Source organism: Gouania willdenowi, chromosome 11 (assembly GCF_900634775.1).
Source record: "Gouania willdenowi chromosome 11, fGouWil2.1, whole genome shotgun sequence".
In the NCBI taxonomy this organism is placed as follows: domain Eukaryota; kingdom Metazoa; phylum Chordata; class Actinopteri; order Blenniiformes; family Gobiesocidae; genus Gouania; species Gouania willdenowi.
Genome location: NC_041054.1, coordinates 13,446,869 through 13,471,443, shown reverse-complemented (window position 1 = coordinate 13,471,443; position 24,575 = coordinate 13,446,869). Strand labels below are relative to the sequence as shown.

Here is a 24,575-nt window from a genome sequence, read left to right as displayed (position 1 = left end):
GATATTTAAACATAACATCTAATGAGATCAAGTTATGGATGAATCGTTGTTTGTAGAAAATAAATAAGTAAATAAATCAAAATTCTTGAATAATATTCTTGCAACATTTAGCTCAGAAAGATTAAGACTGTCACAGAATGTAATCCTCCTGTGTTGTACATTTTCAAAACTTTTATTTCTAACTCAATTATTACAAAATTCATACAAAGGAATCATCCGCCTGAATGTTGGGACTTTCAAAATTGAAAATGCACATCAAACTTGATCATTTAATGCTTTTATGTGAGGTTTAAAACCTGAGATAATATGAAACTTATGTCAAACATAGACATATTTCTTGATGGTTTTGATTTAAATTCAGTTTCTGTCCTTACTGACAATTAATTCTGTGTAAATTAGAAAATAATTGTATACTGTACATTAGTACATATTAGAAGAGAGAGATTTATACAATGACCAATAGATGTTTAGTGCATAACATAGCTCCATCATTTATTTATTTATTTCTGGGGGAAAATAAGGAAATGAAGAAATGTAATACTTTTAGAAATTCTGTTAATTGCGTGTTGCTGCAATTAGTCTTTCTCAATTTTCATTGCAGGCCTGTGATTTTTTGCTTTAGTAAACTAATAAACACTCATAGAGTAATGGCTGAGAATATATAATGTTTTTTTTTTCTTATTATTTTTAATTTCATGTGTGAAAAAAAATATACAATTGTGATTACACTCATTCATTCCTTCAAAAAATGTCTGGCCCTTTTCAAGTGATAGTGGCGCTGTAGCCCTTGGTGAACACTAGTTTGACACCCCTGCTTGAGCTTTTAGATGTGTAGATTTATGCGGCGCTGGCACACTAGGTGTAATATGATCACCCTGTGGCTACCGTGTGTGGGTGGTAAAGGAGTCATGCTCCGAGCGACAATAACTATCCCTATGATGTGCTTTGTAGCCTTTGTCTAACCCAAAGATAGAGTTTTTTTTTTTTTTTTTTTTGAAGACGTATACGCACATTGGCCTTTGTAAAGGCATCAGATGAAGAACTAGAAAGAGTTTGTTTGAAATCCATCCCACACCAAAGCCAACACAGACACTGACGAAAAAAAAAAGCAAAGATGCCCATGTCTACATTTTTCGCACATGCTAAATCATTTAATATGTTCACATGCCCATATAAAAATGCTCAAAAAAGCAGACAAATGACCCCAGTTGTGTGAGGATTCATTTTGTGCTGCGTAGACACAGATTTAACGGAGGACTGACCTTTTCCTGCTGCTTGTCTCGCGTCACTGCAGTAAAAACAGTTTAGATTTTTAAGTGTATTCTTTTTCTGCCTTTACAGTATTTATTATCTCCAAAGCTAAAGGTTCATTAATGGCAGCAGGGTTTGTTATAGCTGGACTGTAGCTTATTTTAGACAAATTATAGGCTTGGACTTTCTGTTCATGTCATTTTCTGAAGGAAGGAAGGTTTATAATGATGCATCTTATTATTTTTTAGAAAGTTTTTTTTTATTTCCTGTGAGGAAAGCTGTGGTAGAGGAAAATTGGCTAATATTCCACTCCAAATGTGCGTATGCTAAATTTTGTTGTAATAAATCAATTTATCTTAAATCCTTTTCTATCCATAAGTATAACAGTGGTAGAATGGGATTTTTCAGGGATGTAATTAGGGGATTGCTGTGCTGAACTGCGCAAACTGTGCCAGCAGGAATAAAAACACACGAAAAAGATAAAGGAGAGAAAAAAAAAAACGTATTGAATATTTTAAGTGAGCAGTACGTTTCAGTCACAACTAGAAAACTGCTTACTCAGCCCCTGCTTTTAATTTATGAAGAGTGACCACAATATTTGGCTGAAAAGGACTCACTTAAATCATTTATAGAAAGAAATACTTCAGTTCTTTTATTGAATTTGTTAAAAATGGTTAAAGAATCAGCACGTCTTTCACTTTTAAATGCTAAAATAGTGAAAAACATGTTTTCTTTGTGACTCAAAGAACTTTTAGTTTTTTTTTATTTATTTATTAGTCTTGGATAAGAATAGTCACAATTTTCAATCAAAATTACATTTTGAGAACCACTGCCCTAAAACATTCATGGGTTTACTATATTCTATTGCAGGAAAAAAAAAAAAAAATATTTCATGGCAGACCATAAATGAAATCACTTTAATTTACACTATGAAAGTAGTGTTGTTTGTATTGAGATAACATGACACAAGTTTATAATACCACAGTTATGATATAGCCCTTAAATCATTTAATTTAATTTTTATTTATTTGTTTTTTTCAAGCAGGGACAAGAAAACAAAAAAAATAAAGAAACAAAATAACTGTGTACAAGAAAACTCAAACAGAGAAAAAACAACCAGAGATATTCAAAATAATATATACTGTAAGATCCATGTACAGCTATAATTGCAAAATTATGTTATGACTTATTTAATCCCACCTCAATTTCTTAATCATACCATTTTCCTCATATTGTTTTTTACTTTTATTGTTATTTCTGTATTCCTTTATTTTCTGTATTCTGTGAGCAGGTTTGAGTCCCCAAAAAAGTGCTATATACAATTGATGTATTATTAGTACTAAACAGAATAGGAAATAAGCAAAAAACCTACTAACTAATAACAGTAACTTAAGATATATACGAATACAATGCGAAATATCATTATCATAATGACGAAAACCAAAAATCATATTTCAATATATTTTTCTCAAAATGGTAAAAGATGATGTAAGTTAATTAATTAATTTATATTCAGAACTAGTCACTGTTGCAAAATGTCCAGCCTGGCCACCAACCAGTCTGGCCCACCACCATGCTCTTCCGGGGCAGGAAGATCCGAGAGCAGCTCCCCCGACCTAAAAAAAACCCGCCCCACCAATATGTCTTTGATCTTCTTTCTCACTTCAGTCTCTTGTGTCTTTGGATCTCACACCATCACCCGTCTCCCTCCTCCTGCCATGTATGACCCTCACATTACACATAAATTATGTAGGTGAAACCCAGCACTGCCCAACAAATCAAAGGTCTCCACTAACGCTCTGTTTCTGCTCCCCTCGCCCTTTCTCTCTGCTTTATTGATGGTTTTGTTCCATAATTTCAACCTCTGGCAGTGGCTCAGATCCCTGCTCCCTGAGGGTGATGGGAGATTTAGTTTTCCTCCACTATTTTAAAGCAGATGCTGAGTTATTGCCGCCATAACTCAGCATCTGAAGCTTCTACATTTACAGCGGCTAGGTGAGTATTCATGGTTGGATTAATTTCACTCATACACATTCATAGCTGGGCAGTGGTGGGCTCAGTGTTAAGGAACCAGCTTGTAACCGAAGGGTGGCCAGTTCAAATCCCATGTGGGCCTTACACTTTATGTATGTAGTACATGTATGACAATAAACATGAATTACTATTACTTACTATGCTGCTTTGGAGCCTATAGATAGACAAGCTGTTTGATGGTTTTGGCAGAGTGCTGTTACTTATATAACAAAAACAATATTTTCCAGCAAAATGAATGTATAACCTTTATTCAAGCCTCGTTAAGATTTTGGAAAAGCTGTCGTTCTGCTCTGACTTGTGTTTTTTTTTATTTTGAAATCTGCATGACAAACTTGGCAGAGGCCTATTCATTCTCAAATACAGAAGAGACGATGCATAAAACGAGGAAACATGAGGATGCAAGTAGAAAAAACAGACAGCTTTCTACAAGTAAGATTGATAGAGTGCAGCTCTGTGTACATTTGACATGCTGGACTCTGAGAGAGCGAAATGTACACACAGTAACTTACAGTGAACCATATCCGACTGCAGTAAATCACAAACATGACACTGACATGATGAGACCTGACAGTCGCCAGCTTGACAGCAAGATCCAATTTACAGCCGAAAGAGGCTGCAAACCGATGAATGAGTAACTGATAGGGAGTGGATCCACATACCTTAAGGCTATAGTAATTACTTATGATGATTTGGGCACATGGAAAGCAGCTTTTGAAAGTGGTTTTCAATCTCTGCGAAAAAAAAATCTACTAAGTTTCAGCTTCTTTTTTCTCTAAGGGATGAGCTTTGACTGGCAGCGATCAGATGTAGTGTGTGTGCGTGCGTGCGTGCATGTGTGTGTGTGTGTGTGTGTGTGTGTACAGGCTTCCAATCAATATGCCTCAAGGCTGCTCATCTACGAGTCTTCTGATGTAGGAAGATGACGAGATGCTGGGAAACACACGCACGTACAAATACATGATTCACTCCCTCAATCTTTACTGGAATAACTTCACCAAATCCTCAGAGGAATAGGCTCGTGTTTTCAATGTCTTATATTGTGTTTTTTTATTTGTACAGATCTTAACCAGCCCTTGATACACTCTGCTTGAGCTGTAACTATCAATCACTAACGCAGGAGGCTTGGTTAATTTCGTTTATGTATAAGTTTGCAACTAAAACACATGACAATCATGGAAAATTCCATGACCACAAGTCAAACCAAATCCTGGACAAGTGAGCACTGATAAGAGACGTCAGCGTTTCAAATCGAACTGACCTTTATAAGTTTCTGGCTCGCTTTTGGGGGAAAGCTTTGAGATGGTTTTTCCAATGGAAGGTTTGTTTATGGTTTTATTTTGTGACGTTAAATTGTCCGAGGCAGTGATGTGGTATAGGTATTGGGATGTTTCTCTTATTTGATCTGTAAAAGTCCATCATTGGATTGTCAGACAGAGAAGTCAAGTCCATTCCTCTCTAAAGTTCAGTGTTGTGTGATTTACACAACTGTGTCCAATACTTCATACTTTTACACATTGCTTTTGAATTTCACTGAAGGACAGGGATGTCCCACTGCTTTTGTTTTTTGTCCACTGAACTGTGACGAACTGCCTGAACGGGAATTCAGTTTCAGACATTTTATTACAATATTACGATTACTGAAAAGTCCTTTTGTTTGACAAGAGTTAAGTTTTATAGCTTTCTTTTGCTTTTTTGTATGTGTATCTACAAGGATGAGGAGAATCACCATTAACGGCCTTTAAAACTCATTATTCTGTTGAACTATTCAGGGACGTTGAAACGGCCGTTCCCAGTGGACCTCGAGGCAGCTGAGAGTGTTGAAGTGTGTTAGAGAGCTTTATATTTCAACCATAACTTTCAAGTATGTTGACATTTTTTAATTATTGAGTTCAGCACTTTTACCGTCTTGAAGGGATACATAGCCCTTTATAAAGACGGCCCAACTGAAAGACTCTTTGTGTAACCTTTGCTAGTTGGAATGTGAGGTGATTTAGAAGCTATATGCAATAAAAACGTTGAACGCACAAATTCTGATCTCCATGTTCAGCTGAGTTCAGTGGCAGCACGTTGAAATACTGATGACCGTCATAATAGATTTTTTGTTGAAAAAACTCGATTAGGCGATATATCGCGATATTTAGTCGCGCGATTCTCGGATCGATTCAAAATCCATCCATATTGATTTATTTTTTTTAATTTTTATTTAACCAGGAAAGTCTTTTCCACTGCAGGAGACATTGTAACTGCACAAATAAATGCGCTGAAACCTGGGTATGTTGACCAGCTTGTGTGTTTTCAGTAAAATCTAAAAAGAAAGTACTTACTTTCTGTATTTATTTGTTGTTCTTGGCATATACCTCAGTTAAGTTGCACTAAAGCCATGTTGCACTAAAGTCAAAGTTGGTTTAAAAGCCACAGGTAGATTGTTTGTTATTTTTTATTTTAAGTTGATGGCACATGGCATGTTAAAGCCAATGTTTTGAGTGTAAAATATGCCAATAAAATATATTTCATACATAACGTTCTCATGAAGGTGTACACATTTACAGATTAGTTGTTTTGTAAGTCATATATACGAAAAAAAAATTGCAATAATTGCATTATACTTTAATATCGGGATATATCGTATCGTATCGGGATATGAATTGTATTGCCAGATGGCAGGCTATACACACCCCTAATATTTTCTACCCCCGACTTTACTGATTAGGTGCTCCAACATCAGGTTGTGTTCCAAGTCACTTGTTCAAGTAGGAGGTGGGAAAAATCCAGAGTTCCGAATTGCTCGGAATTATACTTGGTCATTATTAGTGAAGATGTAATAGGTTATCCATATGTTTTATTATAGTTATTAATCTGCTTCAGTTTTACTCCTACTACTTCCACATTTTTCAACCAATTTCAACAAGTTTGGTGTCAAAACTTGCAGATAATTTCTGGCATTTATGCTATGTATTTGCTTTTTTCTAACTCTTCAACTTTTTAAACTATACAACTTTATATTTTTTTTAATTTTCCCATCCATATCAGACATTTTCAAAATCTTGAACTTGCAACTTTGAACTCTGCTCACTATCAGCTAATTCCTTCAACCCATTACCCACCCGGCTAATGTTAATGCTAGGTAATGTTAAAACTAGGCTAAATCTAGCTAATGCTAATGCTAGACTAATGCAGTGTTCAACGACGCGGGTAAGCACCTGCATCCTCACTTGCATTTTCTTCAGGAAATGCAAACATTCTAGTTTGAATTGTTATTTATGCTCATTTGTTTTGGTTGTTTTTGTGATGCCTGCGACATTATGTTTTCCCAGATGTTTGTGCGCATCCATCTGTGCCTGCCTCGCTTTTCACTCTCTTTGCATCTGATTCACCACCTTTGTTTTGGAATGAGGACCAGAAGCAATATCAGTGTGTGAGATTGTCCAAAGAAACGGCAGTATGTGAAGCAGAGAGAGATATCGTCTGAACTGAATACACAGAACACCATCACATGACAAGAGAAAGTCTCTCAAAAGTGTTTAATGTACGTTACCAAGTCAGTCCACTCTTCAATAGACGCACTTATCCATCTGTCGGATGCGACTCAAAGCAAAGTGGAATGACTCATTTCTGTAGAGTTGTGACTTGAGTGTAGCACGCAGTTTGGAGAGAAAACGCATCCCCGTTTGAAGCCATTGATGCATCAGCTGCCATAGCAACCGGCCGTTGGATAAAGACTGTGTGGATTATTATGGGGTGACTCACGCACAACAGCTGGTCTTGTTACGTATAGTATGTTTGGATTAATACGTGATCAACAAATGTGCACATGCATGAAGACGGCTCACAGACGGCAAATGAATAACGTGTCGTGTCTCTGCATATGCTTTCTTTGACTCTTTACTGTTTTTAATCTCATTATGCAGATTGTATATAATAACACACTTTACATCCTGGTCAGTGGTGGTTGTCTCGTACTAGGAATTGGTAAGCACCAGTTAAATATGCATTATAGATTTAAATTAAATACTGTATGTAACGAGGCTCCTCACCAGGACCGAGGATGATCCAAGCCCTTTCTAGACAGCCTCTAAGGGTAAGTTATTGATGTATTCCTCCATTAGTTTTTGGGATATCATGATACGTTCTCCACTTGATAACTCTGCACTAATGGCTTTCATTAGGCCACCTGCAGGCACAAGATATTAGTTTTGCTTAACTGCTGTTACATGGTTTAGGCAGTGATTTGGCATTTGTTCCCTGTGAGGCATCAGAGTGACTTTTCTTCTAAAACTGAGTTCAATCTGGATAGTTGCACCTCAGGTTTTCTTTAATGCACTCCCAGGAGTCCTATAACATGAGCCAGTAAGTAATTACTCAGGGGCTCGATTGGGTTGTAAATTGCTTGTAGGAAATGTGTGCTTCCCAATTAATCTGTGTACAATGCACAGATCTATTCCTGTTCTAACCGAGTTGTGCTAACCTTTGTAACAAATTCATTAAACATGAACTAAAAATGTAAGAGTGACTGCCCTCTATGGTTGAAACTGCTTTTACGATCATATTTAGCTATTGGCTTAGATGGAGGCCTATGATGTTTTGGTGGCTTCTTACATCACAAACCAGCCCCGTTGGCTCCACCCCCTCCTAAAGAAACTAGAACTTGTCGATTCTGCAACCTGTGACTTGAATTGTAGTGACTGGACGTGTCTTAGCTGCTATGGAAGCCCCGCCCATAATCAAGGGATTCATTTATTTATTTATTTTTGATTTCCAGCCTAAAAACTCAGGGTTTAGTTACAGAAAAGAAGATGACTAAATGTCAAATGAAGTAAGTTTGTGGTGTGGATTTTTTATACACAAACTCACATCACATTCTACAAGCTCTATCTACCTTCATAGAATAACAGCATGAAAAACTGAGTGTTTCAAAGAACTTTCTCAATGAGTTGCTTTAATACTCAAATTAAGATACTTTCATATGACTTAACCCCTGACTTTGGAGTGCTCTATGCTATGTGCAAAGACGGCAAACTAAATAGATCGAAATGTTGCATTAAAATAATGTTGAACTGAATCATAAAACTTGTGTTAACAATTTGCTGGCATTTTTTTTGCAATTGTTCCCGTTTTGTAGAAGTGAAATGATAAAGTTTCACTATGGCAACATTATTGCTGTGGTTCACCAAGAGGCGTTACCACCACCATTAAAGTTGCCAAGCACATGAGTTGACTGACAACAAAGCTATTGAATCTTGTGATAAAATCTTTATTTCAGTGATTCCCAAACAGGGTGCCCACGGATCCTTAAAAAGTCATAAAAGGCTTAAATTCATGAATCTATAAATACGGCTTTAATTATCATTAAAATGTCTTAAATCAATTATTTTTTTAAATGTATTAAAATATGGGAAATTGTAAATTTTACAAAAATTACCTGTTCAAAAAGATTTTTCTTAATGGCTTTTTCGTAATGGTTTTTATTTTTTGTTTTTTGTTGTTGTTTCATAGATTTCTGGCTATTTTTGTAGTCAATTTGTGTTTTTGAAGTGATTTTTATTATTTCTTTGTGTATTTTACTGTCATTTTGTGTATTTTTGTGTTTATTGTCAGTTGCACGTTTGCACCAGACATGAGAAAAAAATCACCGTAACCCTTTGTAATCGATGTGATGTTTTTCTCCCCCCAATTATGTTTACTGTGAAGTTGGTCTTACATTTAATTCCAAATATCAATAAAAAAAAAAGTCTTAAAAGTTCTTGAATTTAATTTGACTAAAGCTCTAGGAACCCTGCCAAAGTGTCAGGTTGGGGCCCCCTGGTGGGCTGTGGGGGATTTTTTTTTTTAACCCTTTTTGAAGATTTTAGATTTTTGAGATATTGGAGTTGACGAGACGTTCTTTAGTTTGAGAATGTGTGATTTACAAACACTGTCACAGATATTTGACGTTTTCTCATATTGATTGCTGTTCGATGGTTTGGGACCTGCCAACAATAACTTTTGTCTTTGCTCGTCTTGACTCATGTCCTTCCCTCTTCTGTTGTTGACCTACAGATTTTGATGAGCCAGCTCCAGGACCAGTGACAGCGGTGTGAGGAGGACGCACACACCTTTCTCACCACACTGCAGCCATGCCGCCACCAGCAGACATCGTCAAGGTGGCCATTGAGTGGCCGGGAGCGTTCCCCAAATTAATGGAGATAGACCAGGTAATGCAAAAAGCACACTTTCCCTAGATAGGCAGGCTTTTTATCTTGTAATCTGTGTTTCAGATTTTCTCACCCTAATGTTGTCAGAACACAGTGCAACACAATAAATCTGTAGTGTATAAATAAAGAAGTGTGTGTGTGTGTGTGTGTGCAGAGGATTTGATCAATGCATGACGCAGCTCTTGCCTTTGCAACATTTAATTAGCCTCAAGGAAGTCCCTTTAATTATGAAGACCAACAGGATCACAGCTTGGACGCAGCTTGAAAGACCATCCCCTGAATTGAGTGAGTTAAACTGTGGCTGAAAATTAATCAAGAACATATAGCAGCTGCACAGCAATGGTTAGGACAATTTTTGGCCAAACGAGACAGCCGCTGTTAGCATCTAAAGGCAGATTTCAAACAGCTGTCAAAAATTAAATTATAAGGCAAAAATCCCAAAATGCACAAGCAGCATCTAGAGTAGACAGCATGGACATGTTGGTCATTTGTTTTTGACAATGATTTATTGGCTCCATAAATGGAAAAACTGATGTTTAAAAATTCAATTTTTGCATAGACTCCAATTGTTTGCATAAAAACTAAACTAAAATGCTGTTAGAAAAAAAAAAAAAAAAAAAAAAAAAAAAAAAATTCAGTTTTTGAGTTGAAATGATCATATTTCCTGAACATCATCTACCACAAAAATCTGTAATTTTTTTGGATGAACATTTTTAGCAAAAATTTGCAAGTGCACTGTGATTGATGCACTGTAGGCTGAATTATTAAAAAGATTTGTGTTGGACAGTCTGATGATGCGCCTTAGCAAGTTTGGTGTCAATTGAGAAAAAATTGTGAAAGGAGATTGGTTTGATAAGTTTCTAAAAAAAATTAAACAGGGATGGACTTAATAATATGCAATAGGTTTAACAGTACAAATACTTCTTTGGTTTTGGCAGCTACATTCTGGTGAAAGTTGCAAATCTGTTGCACATATGGTTGATTTGTTGTGAATTTTACAATTTTTGACGTTTAAAGACTTGCTGTAGCATAGGGCTGCACGCTTATAGCCAAAATGATAATCACGATTATTTTGATCAATATTGTAGTCACAATTATTATCAGAATTATTTATCATATTAGGGAAACATCTGTTTTATTGCATTACATTTAAACAGCTTTAAAATGGAATTAAAATTTAAAGATATTTTAAAAAATAATCCCAAAAATGTAAAATGTACCAAAGGCTAATGGAATAAATACACTATTTATTACAGGATGTAGACGATTAGGTTAATTTAATCGTGGCAACCAAAATCGTGATCACGATTAAAATTCTATTAATTGTACAGCCCCACTGTAGGGCCACCTTTAGGACTATTGGCCACCTTTAGGACTATTGGCCACCTTTAGGACTATTGGCCACCTTTAGGACTATTGGTCACCTTTAGAACTATTGGCCATGTTTAGGACTATTGGACACCTATAGGACTATTGGCCAAGTTTAGGACTATTAGTCCTAAACGTCCTAAAAGTTGGCCACGTTTAGGACTGTTGGCCATGTTTAGGACTGTTGGCCACGTTTAGGACTATTGGCCACCTGTAGGACTGTTGGCCACGTTTAGGACTATTGGCCACCTGTAGGACTATTTGTCACGTTTAGAACTATTGGCCACGTTTTGGGCTATTGGCCACGTTTAGGGCTATTGGCCACGTTTAGAACTATTGGCCACATTTAGGACTATTGGCCACCTTTAGGGCTATTGGCCACCTTTAGGGCTATTGGCCACCTTTAGGGCTATTGGCCACGTTTAGAACTATTGGCCACATTTAGGACTATTGGCCACCTTTAGGGCTATTGGCCACCTTTAGGGCTATTGGCCACCTTTAGGGCTATTGGCCACCTTTAGGGCGATTGGCCACCTTTAGGGCTATTGGCCACCTTTAGGGCTATTGGCCACCTTTAGGGCTATTGGCCACCTTTAGGACTATTGGCCACGTTTAGGACTATTGGCCACGTTTAGGGCTATTGGCCACGTTTAGGGCTATTGGCCACGTTTAGGGCTATTGGCCACCTTCAGGGCTATTGGCCACCTTCAGGGCTATTGGCCACCTTTAGGGCTATTGGCCACCTTTAGGGCTATTGGCCACCTTTAGGGCTATTGGCCACCTTTAGGGCTATTGGCCACCTTTAGGGCTATTGGCCACCTTTAGGGCTATTGGCCACCTTTAGGGCTATTGGCCACCTTTAGGGCTATTGGCCACCTTTAGGGCGATTGGCCACCTTTAGGGCTATTGGCCACCTTTAGGGCTATTGGCCACCTTTAGGGCTATTGGCCACCTTTAGGGCTATTGGCCACCTTTAGGGCTATTGGCCACCTTTAGGACTATTGGCCACGTTTAGGACTATTGGCCACGTTTAGGGCTATTGGCCACGTTTAGGGCTATTGGCCACCTTTAGGACTATTGGCCACCTTTAGGACTATTGGCCACCTTTAGGACTATTGGCCACATTTAGGACTATTGGCCACATTTAGGACTATTGGCCCCAAGCTGGCTTGGGAGTGGACCTTTGTGCAAAATGTGTTTATTTCTTGTGCATGGGAAGTCTGAAGAAGAGTGGGGGAAAAAGAAAGAAAGAGATGAGACAAACTTGCAGGGTTACGTTAGGTTTGTAACTTGCAAATTAATTTCCTAATGTCAAAACTCACGTTTTAAAGGCTGTGTGGCTGAGTGATTCTCTCAGAATTTCTGAAAGCACTTCACTTTACCACTGCAGCACTATTAAAGGTGTGTAATTGCACTTCCAATAGACCTAGAAAGTTGTTAGTCTTCTCTGGAGAAATAACCCAACTGTGCTGCATCGTTTCCTGATGAATCTCTCTATGAATTTTTAATTATACAGTCGTCTACTAGAAATGCTGTTCCTTTCAAACCAGCACAACTTTAACTTGTCAGTTAAAGTTGTTTTGTTTTTTAGCTCTTTTTTTACGAATAGTAATGAGATATGTGATCACATCTACTGAACACATGCAAATTCTCATCTATTTCACCTGTAGAGGTATCAAAGGTCTAGAGGTTGCTTAGTTTAGCATCAGAAAAACTGCAACCATAGTAAAGTTAAAGCTGTGTACAAGACACAAGGTAGACAGACTGCAAAGAGTTCTCCCACACAAAAATCAACGTTTCACGCTGGCCTGCACAAAAAGGACGACAATACAGGAACCTGATGGTAACACACTGAGTTCCTGGAAAACATGATGTTTTTTGTGTTCTGTTTGATTCTCTGGTACTTCACAAAATGCTTTCATCTGATGAAAATGACCACTTCAATTTTTCAAAGCATTTCTTCCCTTTTTTCTTACCCAAGGTAATTATCAGGTTAAAATACATGCACGCTGTTCAATTAATTGTTTTAGGAGCAAAATTCATGATTTCTGGTGGCTGGATTTGGAATAGATTGTCAATGCTCAGGGTTTATTTTTTAATTGTGGCGGTTTTGACTTATTTTTTTTATTTTTTAAATAAGCTTCTTTGATCCTGACCATGGAGTGACAAGTGACATTTGGGACGTGCCTGTGTACAGCTCGCATCCATTACAAGTCTGCACGTAAAGGTCACGTTGTATGTCAGCAGACTGTTAACAAAATGACAGAAATATAATAATTAGGCCCAACAATGACTAACTCATGTGTGCACTGTTGTGTGTGTGTGTGTGTGTGTGATTCAATAAACAGTGTGCATGTCTGTGTGTGCGCGTGTGTCACAGATGGGCTAATGATTGTACAAGCTATGAGTCACCGTGGCAACAAAAGCTCTGATTGCCCTTCTCAATGGATGAAGCAACGAGTAAAGCAGTGAACTACAAATAACATGTGTTCCTGCATGCGCTGCAAGGTGTTTGAAACAAAGGGTTAAATGTAGATTTTTTTTTTTTTTTTACTTATTTTTTTTTGGGGGGGTGGGTATTTTTTGTTGTAATGAGCCCCTATTATCAGAGCTAAAGAAACCTGAATTAAAAATGGCCTCTGAGTTTACTTTAGTCGCCTTTTTGTCTTGACTTCCCAAAAAACCCTCCTCCAATTTCCTTAAAATCTCTCTTCTCTCTCTGTGTGTGTCTTTCAGTCATTACATTTCTTCTCTTTTCCTTGTTCTTCATTTTCACCCTCCCCATTCCTCATCCTGTTAGAACAACTTGCCCCTTTCTCCCTCGTCCTGCATCGTCTAACTCCAACACCCCCCACCCTTACCCTGCATCTGCACTTAACAATAGCCCCTGCAGCAGCATATGGCTGCGTGAGTCATGCAAGACTGTGTGTGAATCTATCTGCATATTTGTCACTTATTTGTGTGCACTTTTTTTATGATCTATTCATGTAGATATGTGTGGTTTAGGTTTTGGGTGTTGTTTTTTTTTTTTTTTTTTTTACATGCATGTTTTTACACACATCTGCATCTGGGGAAGGTTGACTTATTATTGTCTGTTTGTGGTTTGTCTGCTGAAACTGCAGCATTTTCTGCATTTCTCAAACCCCTTCTGTGTGTGTGCCGCTGGCACTAAACACCAATGTTTGTGTAAGCACACTGGGGTAAGGACAGAGTACACGCTCATTATGTGTTGCAGCTTAAAATTGTCAGAATCGAGAGATGGAGAGGAATGAGATTGTGTGTTTTCTGATAAGATGCTGCTGCAGATTAGAGATGACAGTTTGAAAGGCTTCTTTCTCTTCAAAGAAGAAAGGTGAAGTTAAACGCACACAAAAGCTTGTTCAAAGATGTGGGTTTTCTTTTTAACACGTTACATTTTTTAAGTGACTGGCAATAATTAGACCAGCGATTCTCAACTGGTGGGTTGGGACCCAAAACCTGTACTGGGCGGGTCGCGGATAGCTGTTAATAAATAAATGAACACTCAATGCCGCTCATGTTGGACTCTTATTTTGAAAGAGACTTTTCTTTTGACAGGCATGTTGTGTAATGCATGTTGCACAGGAAAATATATAGATGTATGTTTTTTAAAAAGATTATTAATGTGTGTTTTTAACAGCTATTTTTGAAAAACTAAATTTGGCGTGGTGAATTCTAAAAAAAAAATATATGCGTTGCAATTTTACTGTGTCCCTAAAGGGACACGGGTATTTTTTTTTTTTTTATTGTGCTCTCACGTAAAGGTTCCACACGCTCACGTAAAAGTTCTGTGTGAAACTAATGCGTGACTGCGTAAAAGTTCTCGTAAGGAGTTAATCGTGTTAGATGATCTTGTAAAGCTTTATTTTAGCCTTAGGATTAGGATTAGGGTAAACAATTACCTATATGTGCTCGTTTACGCAATACTATTATCACGTGCTCGCGTGTAACTTTTACGTGAGCACGCAATAAAAAAAAAAAAAAAAATATATATATATATATATATATATATATATATATATATATATATATATATATCCATGTCCCTTTAGGGGCTCCGTATTGGGTCCCAGTATGAGACCAGTTGAGAATCCCTCAACTAGACTATAACTAAAATAGTCCGGACTCCTGATGATCCAAATTTGACTAAAGCTAAATCAAAATGGGTTGTCAAAATTAACACTGGGTATAAAAGCCAAATATTTTGAGATTTGAGTGTTTGTGTGGGAGCACAAATCCACAGAAAGGGTTGGTGACAGATTTATAAACTGTAATTATTTTTGTTTAAGTTAGAAATCCAATTTAAGGAAAATGAAAAGAAAATGAATCATTTCGGCAAAGGGAAGAGATGGTGTTACAGTTGGTTTTTAAAGCAAAGAGGAGCACATTTGTAGTTGGTGGCAACATTTCACATTCACACACTTGCACTTTGTGCCCATACTTGTACTTCTATACACGATGGTGTTCTCGTGACCACATCCTGTCTCCACATCCTATCCAAATAACGATTTTAAATGTCATTTTCTGCCAACCGTATTTGCAACCTTTGAGCGTGCTTGTAAACAAATCAAAGAGAAGATCATAACCTGTTTTTAAAAAAAAATAAAGAAAAGATTTTTTTTATCACGTACATGTGGTTACACTTGTCACCAACACTTATGTCAGGTACAAGGGTTGCTTGGCTGCTTAATGGATGATACTGAGTAAGAGGAAGAAGGTTGTGATACGAGAGGTGAGAGATCATCAAAACACTGAATAAGAAATGTGTAAATGAGACATCGGAGGTGAGCTTAGAAAGGAAATTAAGGGCGGCATTGAGGAAATTCTAGTTTTTAGATGGATTTAGTTGATTTTAGGCTTAAATACATTACACTTTTGTTAAGTTTTTAATGGTAAAACTGCTTATAGTTGTTCATGACTAGTTTATTTTCCAAAGGTTTTCTGTCACTTAAATGTTGAGTGTGTGATCCCTAAAACACTAAATTAATATCTCAGAAATGTGGAACATTGGAATGGTTTTCAAACCTTTGAATATTAATGGAATGTGTGATATTTTCTGAATGGTTTTTAGATTTTATTGATGGAACCCACAGATGCTGTATCTTGGAATTCTGCACTTTTTCCCCCCCCGAGAGCCTGGAAAAGACAGCAGTGGCGTGCGAGTAGTCATTAAGTTAACACCGACTGGCACTGCGTAATGCACATGCACAAAAGACACACTCCTTATACAGTACATTTCTCACTTCTTCCTCCTCACATGCTCATATTTTTCTCCCATCGCTTTTTTTTTTTTACCGTCATCAGCTCCCTCCTGTTCTTTGTGGCTACATCCACTCGCGTCCGTCCCTTTATCTTCTTCAATTTGCCTCTTTCCCACTTTCTCTTCTCTTCTCTTTTTTTTGTTCTCCTAACAGCCCACTCTTCTTTAATCCCCTCCCTCCCTTTCTTCTCTTGTCATGAAGGCCCACCATCCTGCCACCATTCTCTTCTGTCTGTAAATCATTCCCACAGTTTCTCTCCGTGCTCAGCCTGATCCCCCGAGTCACAGCAATGCATCATGATTTATCCACAATTACGAGGCAAAGCAGACCAAAAAAAAAAAAAAACCTTTTTAGCACACTATTGTGATTTACGACATTTTTTTTTTTTTTTTTTTTTGCAAGTAAACCTTTTGGTCATTAAAATGTAACAGCTGTCGGTGATTGAGGGATGTTTTTCTCCATCCCCCAAGTTGTTGCACAACGTTTCTGACAGCGGTTACATGTGAAGTGGTATTGATTGAAGATTTTGCAGCAGCAGTGGTGGTGGGTAGGGGGGGGGGGGTTACTGATTCTGAACAAACAGCCTCACCTTGTGTCAGTCTCACTGTATGAAGTTATCACAGCCATGCAAATATATTTCATCTCTCTATTCACAGAAAAAACCTCTCTCTGCCATCATTAAAGAAGTGTGCGAGGGGTAAGTCAGCGTTTCCACGTTTACTATTTACACCATTTTTAGTAGCACTAGTGCAGTGGTGATTTTTTATTTATTTATTTTTTCTTGTTATCTGGTGCATACAGGTGGTCCTTGGGGAGCCATGAAAACTTTGCTCTGCAGATTGCTGATTCCACAAATTTCTACATCACAGAAAAGGTTTGGTTGCAGAATCCAACCTTTAACTCATCTCAGTGTTGGGGTTAAATTATAATTGTAATTGTGTAGTTAATAAATAATTACAATTATGTTATAATTATATTATAATTGTTTTTTTTTTTTTTTAAATATATTGCTGTTGTAATCACAATTCAATTGTAATTGAGTTTAGATCATTGACTTTGTAATTGTAATTGCCATGAAAATTCTAAAACTAATTGTAATTTAACGCAAAACTGGGGAACCATGTTACAGTTCTACTGTATGTGCAGTTCTACACATATGTACTGTATGTGTGTGTTTCAGATCAAGCTTTCCCACATTTTACCATTTAAAAAAATAAATAAATGAATAAATCGAGGGGTAAACTGACACAAAAAAGGTTCAGATGCCCGTTCTTAAAATATTAAAACCTATATTTTTATCGATTAGGAAGCTTAACAAGGTAACCAATAGAAATTAGATGATAGATATTTGTTATTAGTGTATTTTACAGCTGATTTAAGACCCATTATCATAAGAGATGCTAACAGAAAGCTAACACAAGAGGAAGGTTAACTTTTTTTAGATTATTTATTTCAGGCTCAGTACTTGTGATTCATTGTAATTGAACTTTAGTAATTGAGAACGCAATTGTAATTGACTTTCTGAGGATTAAAACTAATTGTAATTTAATTGTAATTGGAAAAAAATGCTGGCCGCTGTTATTGTAATTGAACATTGGTAATTGGAAATGTAATTGTAACTGAAAAATGTAATTGACCCCAACCCTGAAAACCTTAAAAAGGAGTTAGAAAATTTCCCTCTTTTACCTATTTCCTAATTTACCTATTTCCTTTGTCCCATTTTTGCCCTTTTTGACACTTTTTTTCAGACTTTAGCTATACCCTTTGGCAATAAATATCCCTTTTTTCATCTTTTTTGACACTTTAATCCAAATTTTGTCCTTTCTTTATTTATTTTTTGCCACTTTTCATCCAAATAAACTGACTTTTGTGCAATAAATACCACTTTTTTTCCCTTTTTCACTATTGTTTACCACATTTTGCTCAGCAATGCTACCCTTTGCCATTACATACCACCTGGTTCCTCTTTATTTGCCCATTTTTTGGCCACTTGACTCATTTGAGTCACTTTACACAGCCTTGACAGTAACAGCAGAAAATGACCTTCATATGTACACTCATGTCGTTGTTTATCACGGCATTCGTCAACAGAATCGCAATGACATCAAGAACGGTTCAATCCTGCGCCTCACCACCTCTCCTGTGAGTACATCTGGAAACATCTGCTCATCCATCATCTCAGTTGAGCTTTTTTTTTTCTTTCTGCATCTATATGTTGTACTTAATTGCGCATACACCCGTCCCGTCTCCTCAGTACCAGACTGCAGTTCAGCTTCATGAACGCATCCAGTCCTCCAGCATGGATGCCAAGCTGGAGGCCTTGAAGGATCTGGCCAATGCCTCTCGAGACATCACTTTTGCACAGGAGTTCATCAACCTGGATGGCATCTCGCTGCTCACACAGATGGTGGAGAGTGGGACGGAGTAAGTCTTTCTGCTGTCAATGTGATTAAGATAAAAAAAAAAAACATGGGAGCGGTTCAGATTTCTTTAAATATTACACAAGCTTATTTTTAATTTAATGCTTGACACATCAAAGCCAATTTCAGCTGTTTTTGCTACAAATATGAAATTTGGAGGCAGTAACCTGAGGCTGCTCTCCAATCAATGCCTTCCTGAGCATTCATGAGGCGCTAATTCATCTCTGAAGTGAGTGACAGTGAAAGTGTTGACGCCATTGCACTGTGCAGGCTGATCATTACAGTTGACTGAGCTGCTTGTCCATATACAGTATATATACACCTCAGGCAATGGCCTTCTTCCTGATAGATGCATCTGCCGTCAAGCACTTCACTCTATTTGAATTTGGTCACAGATAAAGGTTTCCTGGTGGGTAACTGCTGCACTCGTGTGGAAAAGGGTGAGGGCGGCGTTCATCTGAGCTAGTAGCTACAAATGGAGGCGTAATAATTATTTTTCATTCTGATCTCGTTTTTCTAAAACTAGGAAGGTTAATGTTTTTCTAATAGTAGTTACAAAAAGAATGTAAGCACATAGCAATGTTTGTCAAATTGATTACAAATAATAAGTAATGCTCCTTCCCACACTGCCTGATTTCATGCTGCTGAAATAAAAGAAATGCTGCTAAAGAAATGATTAATTAGAAATTACAAAAAATGTTTACTATCCTTTTGATGTTGCTCAGTATCCTGGTAGAGAGCCTAACTGATCCTCATTAGCACTGGCTGTACTTTTCTCACCTTCATCAGCTTGACTTATTGTAAACTGCTTAGCTTTCACTTTCAGTCATAATGCTGAATGAAAGAAATGGCTTCTTAGGAGTTTGCATGCTCTCTTTAAGCAGACTGTATCATCTTACAGCCTTGGAACTCATTTAGCTTTATGGTTCAACGTCAAGGTATTCGCTAAGGGTGGGACGATATACAATCGATGGTAACGCATGATTGCAAAGTGGAGTGGGGTTTGATATTCTATATATGTATATATATATGTATAATCTTGGAAAATAATAATTTTCATATTTTATATTGGGGTTGCGTATGTTAGTTTTGAAGTTAAAAAATAAAATATCTGTTATACAAAGTTCAAGAACATATAGGAATATTTATTTGAATAATGTCATGATGACATGATTAGGTTCTAATTTTAGACTGGCATAAAGTTTCAGTCTCTGTATTTGCGTTTTATTTGCACTGTCACTTTTTGCTCTTTAAGTAGGTAAAATTTGTGTTATTTATGTCATTGTTTATTTTATATTCTATTGAGTTGAAAAGTTCATACCCAGAGTATTTAGTTGGGTCTTTTTCCAACAAATATTTGTTTTTTGGTCTTTATTTCCTGTCCAAAAATATTGTCTCGTATAGTTATCGTGTCCCACTTTGTCTTTGGATCCTTGTGGAATCTAGTGTGAATATATTTTAGCATTTAGCTTTGCACCAACAGAGCAAATAGACACATTAATACAATATGAACCTTTTTCAACCCATTTAAACATTTTCAACCTTAATGCTAATGCAAATGTACAGCTAATGCAAGGTTAGTGTTAATGCTAATGCTAGGTTAGTGTTAATGCTAGACTAATGCTATTGCTAATGCTAGGTTATTGCTAACGCTAGGTTAATACTAATGCAAGGCTAATACTAAGTTAATGTTAATGCTATTGCTAATGCTAGGCTAATAATATTATTAGGCTGTTGGTAATGCTAGGTTAATGCTAAAGTTAAGCCAATACTAATGCTATGTTAATGCTAACATTGGGCTAATGCTAACAATAGGATAAACTAAATTCATGTTAAGTTAATGCTAATGCTAGGCTAATGCTAATGCCTGTTAATGCTAAACTAAGGCAGTGTGATTCCGGTTTCCTTTCCCTCCTGTCTTTGGATCCTTATTAAATCCAGTGTGAATATATTTTAGCATTAACCTTTGCACCAACAGAGCAAATACATTCATGTCTAACGCCCAACAAGGAGATCAAAGCCGATGTGGTTTAAAACCATGTCTCACTCAATCACATTTGCTTTCCCGACCTTGAAAAGAGGAACTTTGTTGTGTTTACATTTAGATCAGTGACTAAAATGACAATTTGTTTCATTCTTTGTCTGATTTTCATCAAGTGAAAAGCTTAGAGAGAAGAGCAGGTGTTATACTCCCCCTCACTCCGTTATTATTTAGGGTTAAAAAGCTTTTCTTTATTTTACCACAGCTTCCTGTCAAGCTCACCTGGGAGCTCATTGTCTATGCTAGCAGTTTTGTGGTTGCCTCAGTTGTGTGCAGCCTATTTACAGACAGACATAAGCCCCCATAAGCCCCCTTTCCCCCCCAAACACTCTGAAAGTGTCACCCAGGTGTGTAATTGCTGGAGGGACGTCTGTTTTGACCATCATAGCATTGCTATACTTGACTGAGAAGAGAAACGGGCTCTGCCTTTTGACTATTCAGCATGTGGGGTGGGCCGGGGGGGTAGGTGGGTATTTTCTGAAGGTTAGAATAAGATTTTTTATCTTTTATTTATTTAATTTTTGCAGAGGGGATATTTCTCAGCTGTGCAGCCTGGGGCAGTGGCGTCTGTGTGCTTGTGCTGCATACTGTGAGGGCAGACATAGCAGTAAATTGCAATGCAAAAGTGCGCACAAAAGTGTGAACACACGCCGTTGCACACAAGCAGACGTACGCTACCAACTGGCAGGAAGGGCAGCAGCAGCCACTCGTGTGGGACATACTAATTTTCTGCTTCATGCAATTCTCATTAACCAAGAGCAAATACGATATATATAGATTGGAGAAATGTTTGCTTGGGTAAGAAGTTTGCAGGAGGAACATTCACACACACACACACACACACACACACAAGTCTACTTCTATAACAACACAAGTTCTGCAACTTTGGTATCTGAAAGATGTAACGTCCTGCTTTGATATTTAAAGTCTTATCAGCAGAAACCTTTTTCTGGAGCATTACACTCACCTTTACTCTCTGACAGGAAGTCATTAAAGCCTCTCTCTGCCTTTTTCTTTTTTTTTTTTTTTAATGTAGTTTTAAACAAATGGTTGACCTTGTGTGATCTCCATGCACGGAGCCACTGAGCTCTCAGCTCTGTGGTTAAATATGATTTTATGCAAATGACAGTGACATCAGTCATTCGGTCCCAATGAGCTTAAAAAGTGGAGTGTCCGTGAGTGAGAGGGGAGATGAGAGCCAAACATGCAGATCAGTGCCAGTGTCTTGCACGAGCCCGCGCTCACACACACACACACACACACACACAATCATTAGTGTGCCTGCCAAACAACTCGGAGAACTGTAATTATTCAAGAGTCTCAGTGCTGGATACTCTGGAGGGCAGAGAGCTGCTGTGATCTGATGATTCTTCTACTGTATTCATGCGGAAATCAGTTGGCCAGCTGCTCGTGCTCAGTCCACTTAAACTCAGCATTGTTGAAGGTACAGAGCGCCCTCGTCTGACTGTAATAAAAAGGCCTTCACAATGGTTTTGTACAGTAGCTCATCAGTCTGCACAGTGCAATTTCAAAGAGCCTAGATACAGTATGTTTTCTTTTCAAAACATCAAAGAAGAGGTTTTTGTTCTTGTTTTTTTGTTTATTTTCTTTTTCTTTAGAAAGGCGAATTTCCATCACAAACTTAACTCACAATAATAGTCACTCCAAAACATAGAAAATATAGATGGTTATATTGTAGTTCAATTCAGGCGATTCTGTCCATACTTATTTGTTTTTTTACATATCGTACAATAATACAGTCAAAAACAATGAGGAACAGAACATAACTGGGGAACGCACCCACTCATACCAATAAAACCACATGGTAAATCAAATGAAATCAGATCTGATTTGTTTCACACCCTCAGTCCATTTGCTCCAGACATTAGGAATTTGTCTTTTTCTACTTTGAGGAAAGAGGATATACAGTATTCTCCATCACATAAATCCCATGGATGATTTCTATCAGTTATAGAGGGGAGGTTTTTAAAATGAAGACATCATCCATATTGACAGAATGTGGGTGATTTCTCCAAACCTCACAGTGCAAAAATGATTTAATGCAGTAGCTACTTTAAATATAGAAAGATACATGTCATTTTATGCTTAGAATTCTTCCTGTTGCCATACATTATATGAAACTCAAGCACTAACATGTTGTCTCCTGGTAACTGTTTTGTTATGCATGTCCCACATTTAACGCTAAAGTTTCTTAAATTTTCACAGGCGCTATCAGAAACTACAGAAGATTATGAAGCCCTGGTAAGCCACTTCCCTTTCCCACTGGTTCTACATTGGTAACTCTGTGTTCTTCCTAATCTGCTGCTTGAGTTTGCATGTTCAAGACTGCAACCTCAGTGCCTTATGGGAAATAATTGACTATACATGTTTAAGATTTTCAGGGTTCTGTTTTGCATGTTGTGCTTGGCTCAAGGATCAAACAGCCTGCTAACGCTTCCTAATGGACTGAAACGAGGCTGATTGGAGACATGTATTGAACTTGAACAGCTACGTTAGAAAAATAAACAAAAATCAAAGCCTTGACAGAGTTAAACCTTGGTCATTTTCTACAACAGGGCGCATTGTCTCTTGACCTCCTATGGGTGTCCTTTTATCTTACATTCTCTTCATAAATGGCTTTGATTTCTTGAAGTGCCTTAAATCTAAAGCCTTTTTTCTAGTTTACTGCAGGGTTTCATCTAAATGAGCAGCAACATCTGCAGCAGCCTTTTGCTTAGTCTCCATACAACTCTATGTAAACTATATCTATCCAGGCTTTCTCAAACGTTTACGCTCTAAGAAGCCTCAACAAATGGATTCACTTTTTTTAAACTATCAGATTAGGTGTAAAATATCCTGATTTGGGCTCGCTGGCACTAGTTAAGGCTAATTATTAATTGTGCCAGCTGTGGAGCAATAGTATCTACAACCTACAGGAAAAACAAGTAATTTGTGTAAGATTTAAACTATATTTAAAGCTGTACTTATATCCCAAGTCCGTTTGAGAAACCCTTTTTCTTTTAATTTTCATCTACCCTGCAGCAGCAGTGACTCTTGCTTTCTGTTGTTCCACTGATCTGGATTATAATGTGAAATGTTTGGTTTTTTTTTTCTTTTTTGGCAGTTTTTGCTGCCTTTTTGATTACCAAACTGTAATCAACATCCTCAAAAACTCTTCAGAAATTATTCAAAATACATTTATCTCATCTTGTGTGTCCCTAACCTATAGATATAACATAGAAATAAGATTTCTTGTGACCAAAGTGAGCATTTTCGTGATCTCATCATTCAATTGTTGCATTTATTCAAAGTTGCTCAACCACACTTTCTTTCTTAACTGTAGCTTCAAATGTCTCTATAATGAATCCCAATCCTGACCTCAGTGGACTATCACCCCTTTGGTCTGCATTCTGTACAAGCCACACCCCCCAGGTTCTGATAGGCTGATGAAAACATTTGATGGACGCACTTCTTCAATGTTGGAGGCTGACCACTAGGAGTCAGTGTTGCAAAGTGAAAAAGCATTGATGAAATGGTTTCACAGTGGTTCCCAAACTTTTCCCAGTTCCGTACCCCTTCAGACATTTAACCTGAAGCTATGTACCCACTACTGCTGCACACTTAAAAAACATAATCATGTAATGTAACATACAATCTAGCCCTACAGTGAAATATGTCTCCTCGTTTACAATTTTTATTTTTTTATTCATCTAATACCTAGGACAATTTGCAGACCCCTGGGGTGACCCGTACCCTACTTTTGGAAACTAGGGTTTATATGACTTCAGTTTTTCCTCGTCAGTTTAAAGTGATTTTCTTAGACATTCTCTGACTCCCACAGATGGATGTAATGTCTGCATTTATTTGTGTAACTGCATGTTTTCACTCTTTGCTATAGCTTTCAGTTGTCGGTTGAATACTGCCTTCTGCTGCCTGGCTCCTGCTGGCTTTTCCTTTCCTCCTTTCCTTTCATCGTCCTGCTTTTTGGCTA

At 37.5% G+C, this 24,575-nt stretch overlaps 1 protein-coding gene across 1 annotated transcript in view; it reads left to right on the top strand.

The window, feature by feature from the left end:
* elmo1 (engulfment and cell motility 1 (ced-12 homolog, C. elegans)) overlaps nt 1-24,575 on the top strand; it is a 99,520-nt gene that overhangs the window by 38,883 nt on the left and 36,062 nt on the right. The window contains exons 3-8 of the mRNA XM_028461182.1: nt 9,322-9,476; nt 16,780-16,820; nt 16,925-16,997; nt 18,215-18,265; nt 18,378-18,547; nt 22,811-22,846. Of these exons, the coding sequence (XP_028316983.1) occupies nt 9,399-9,476; nt 16,780-16,820; nt 16,925-16,997; nt 18,215-18,265; nt 18,378-18,547; nt 22,811-22,846 (449 nt within the window). The 5' untranslated portion in view covers nt 9,322-9,398. The remainder of the gene's footprint in view (nt 1-9,321; nt 9,477-16,779; nt 16,821-16,924; nt 16,998-18,214; nt 18,266-18,377; nt 18,548-22,810; nt 22,847-24,575) is intronic.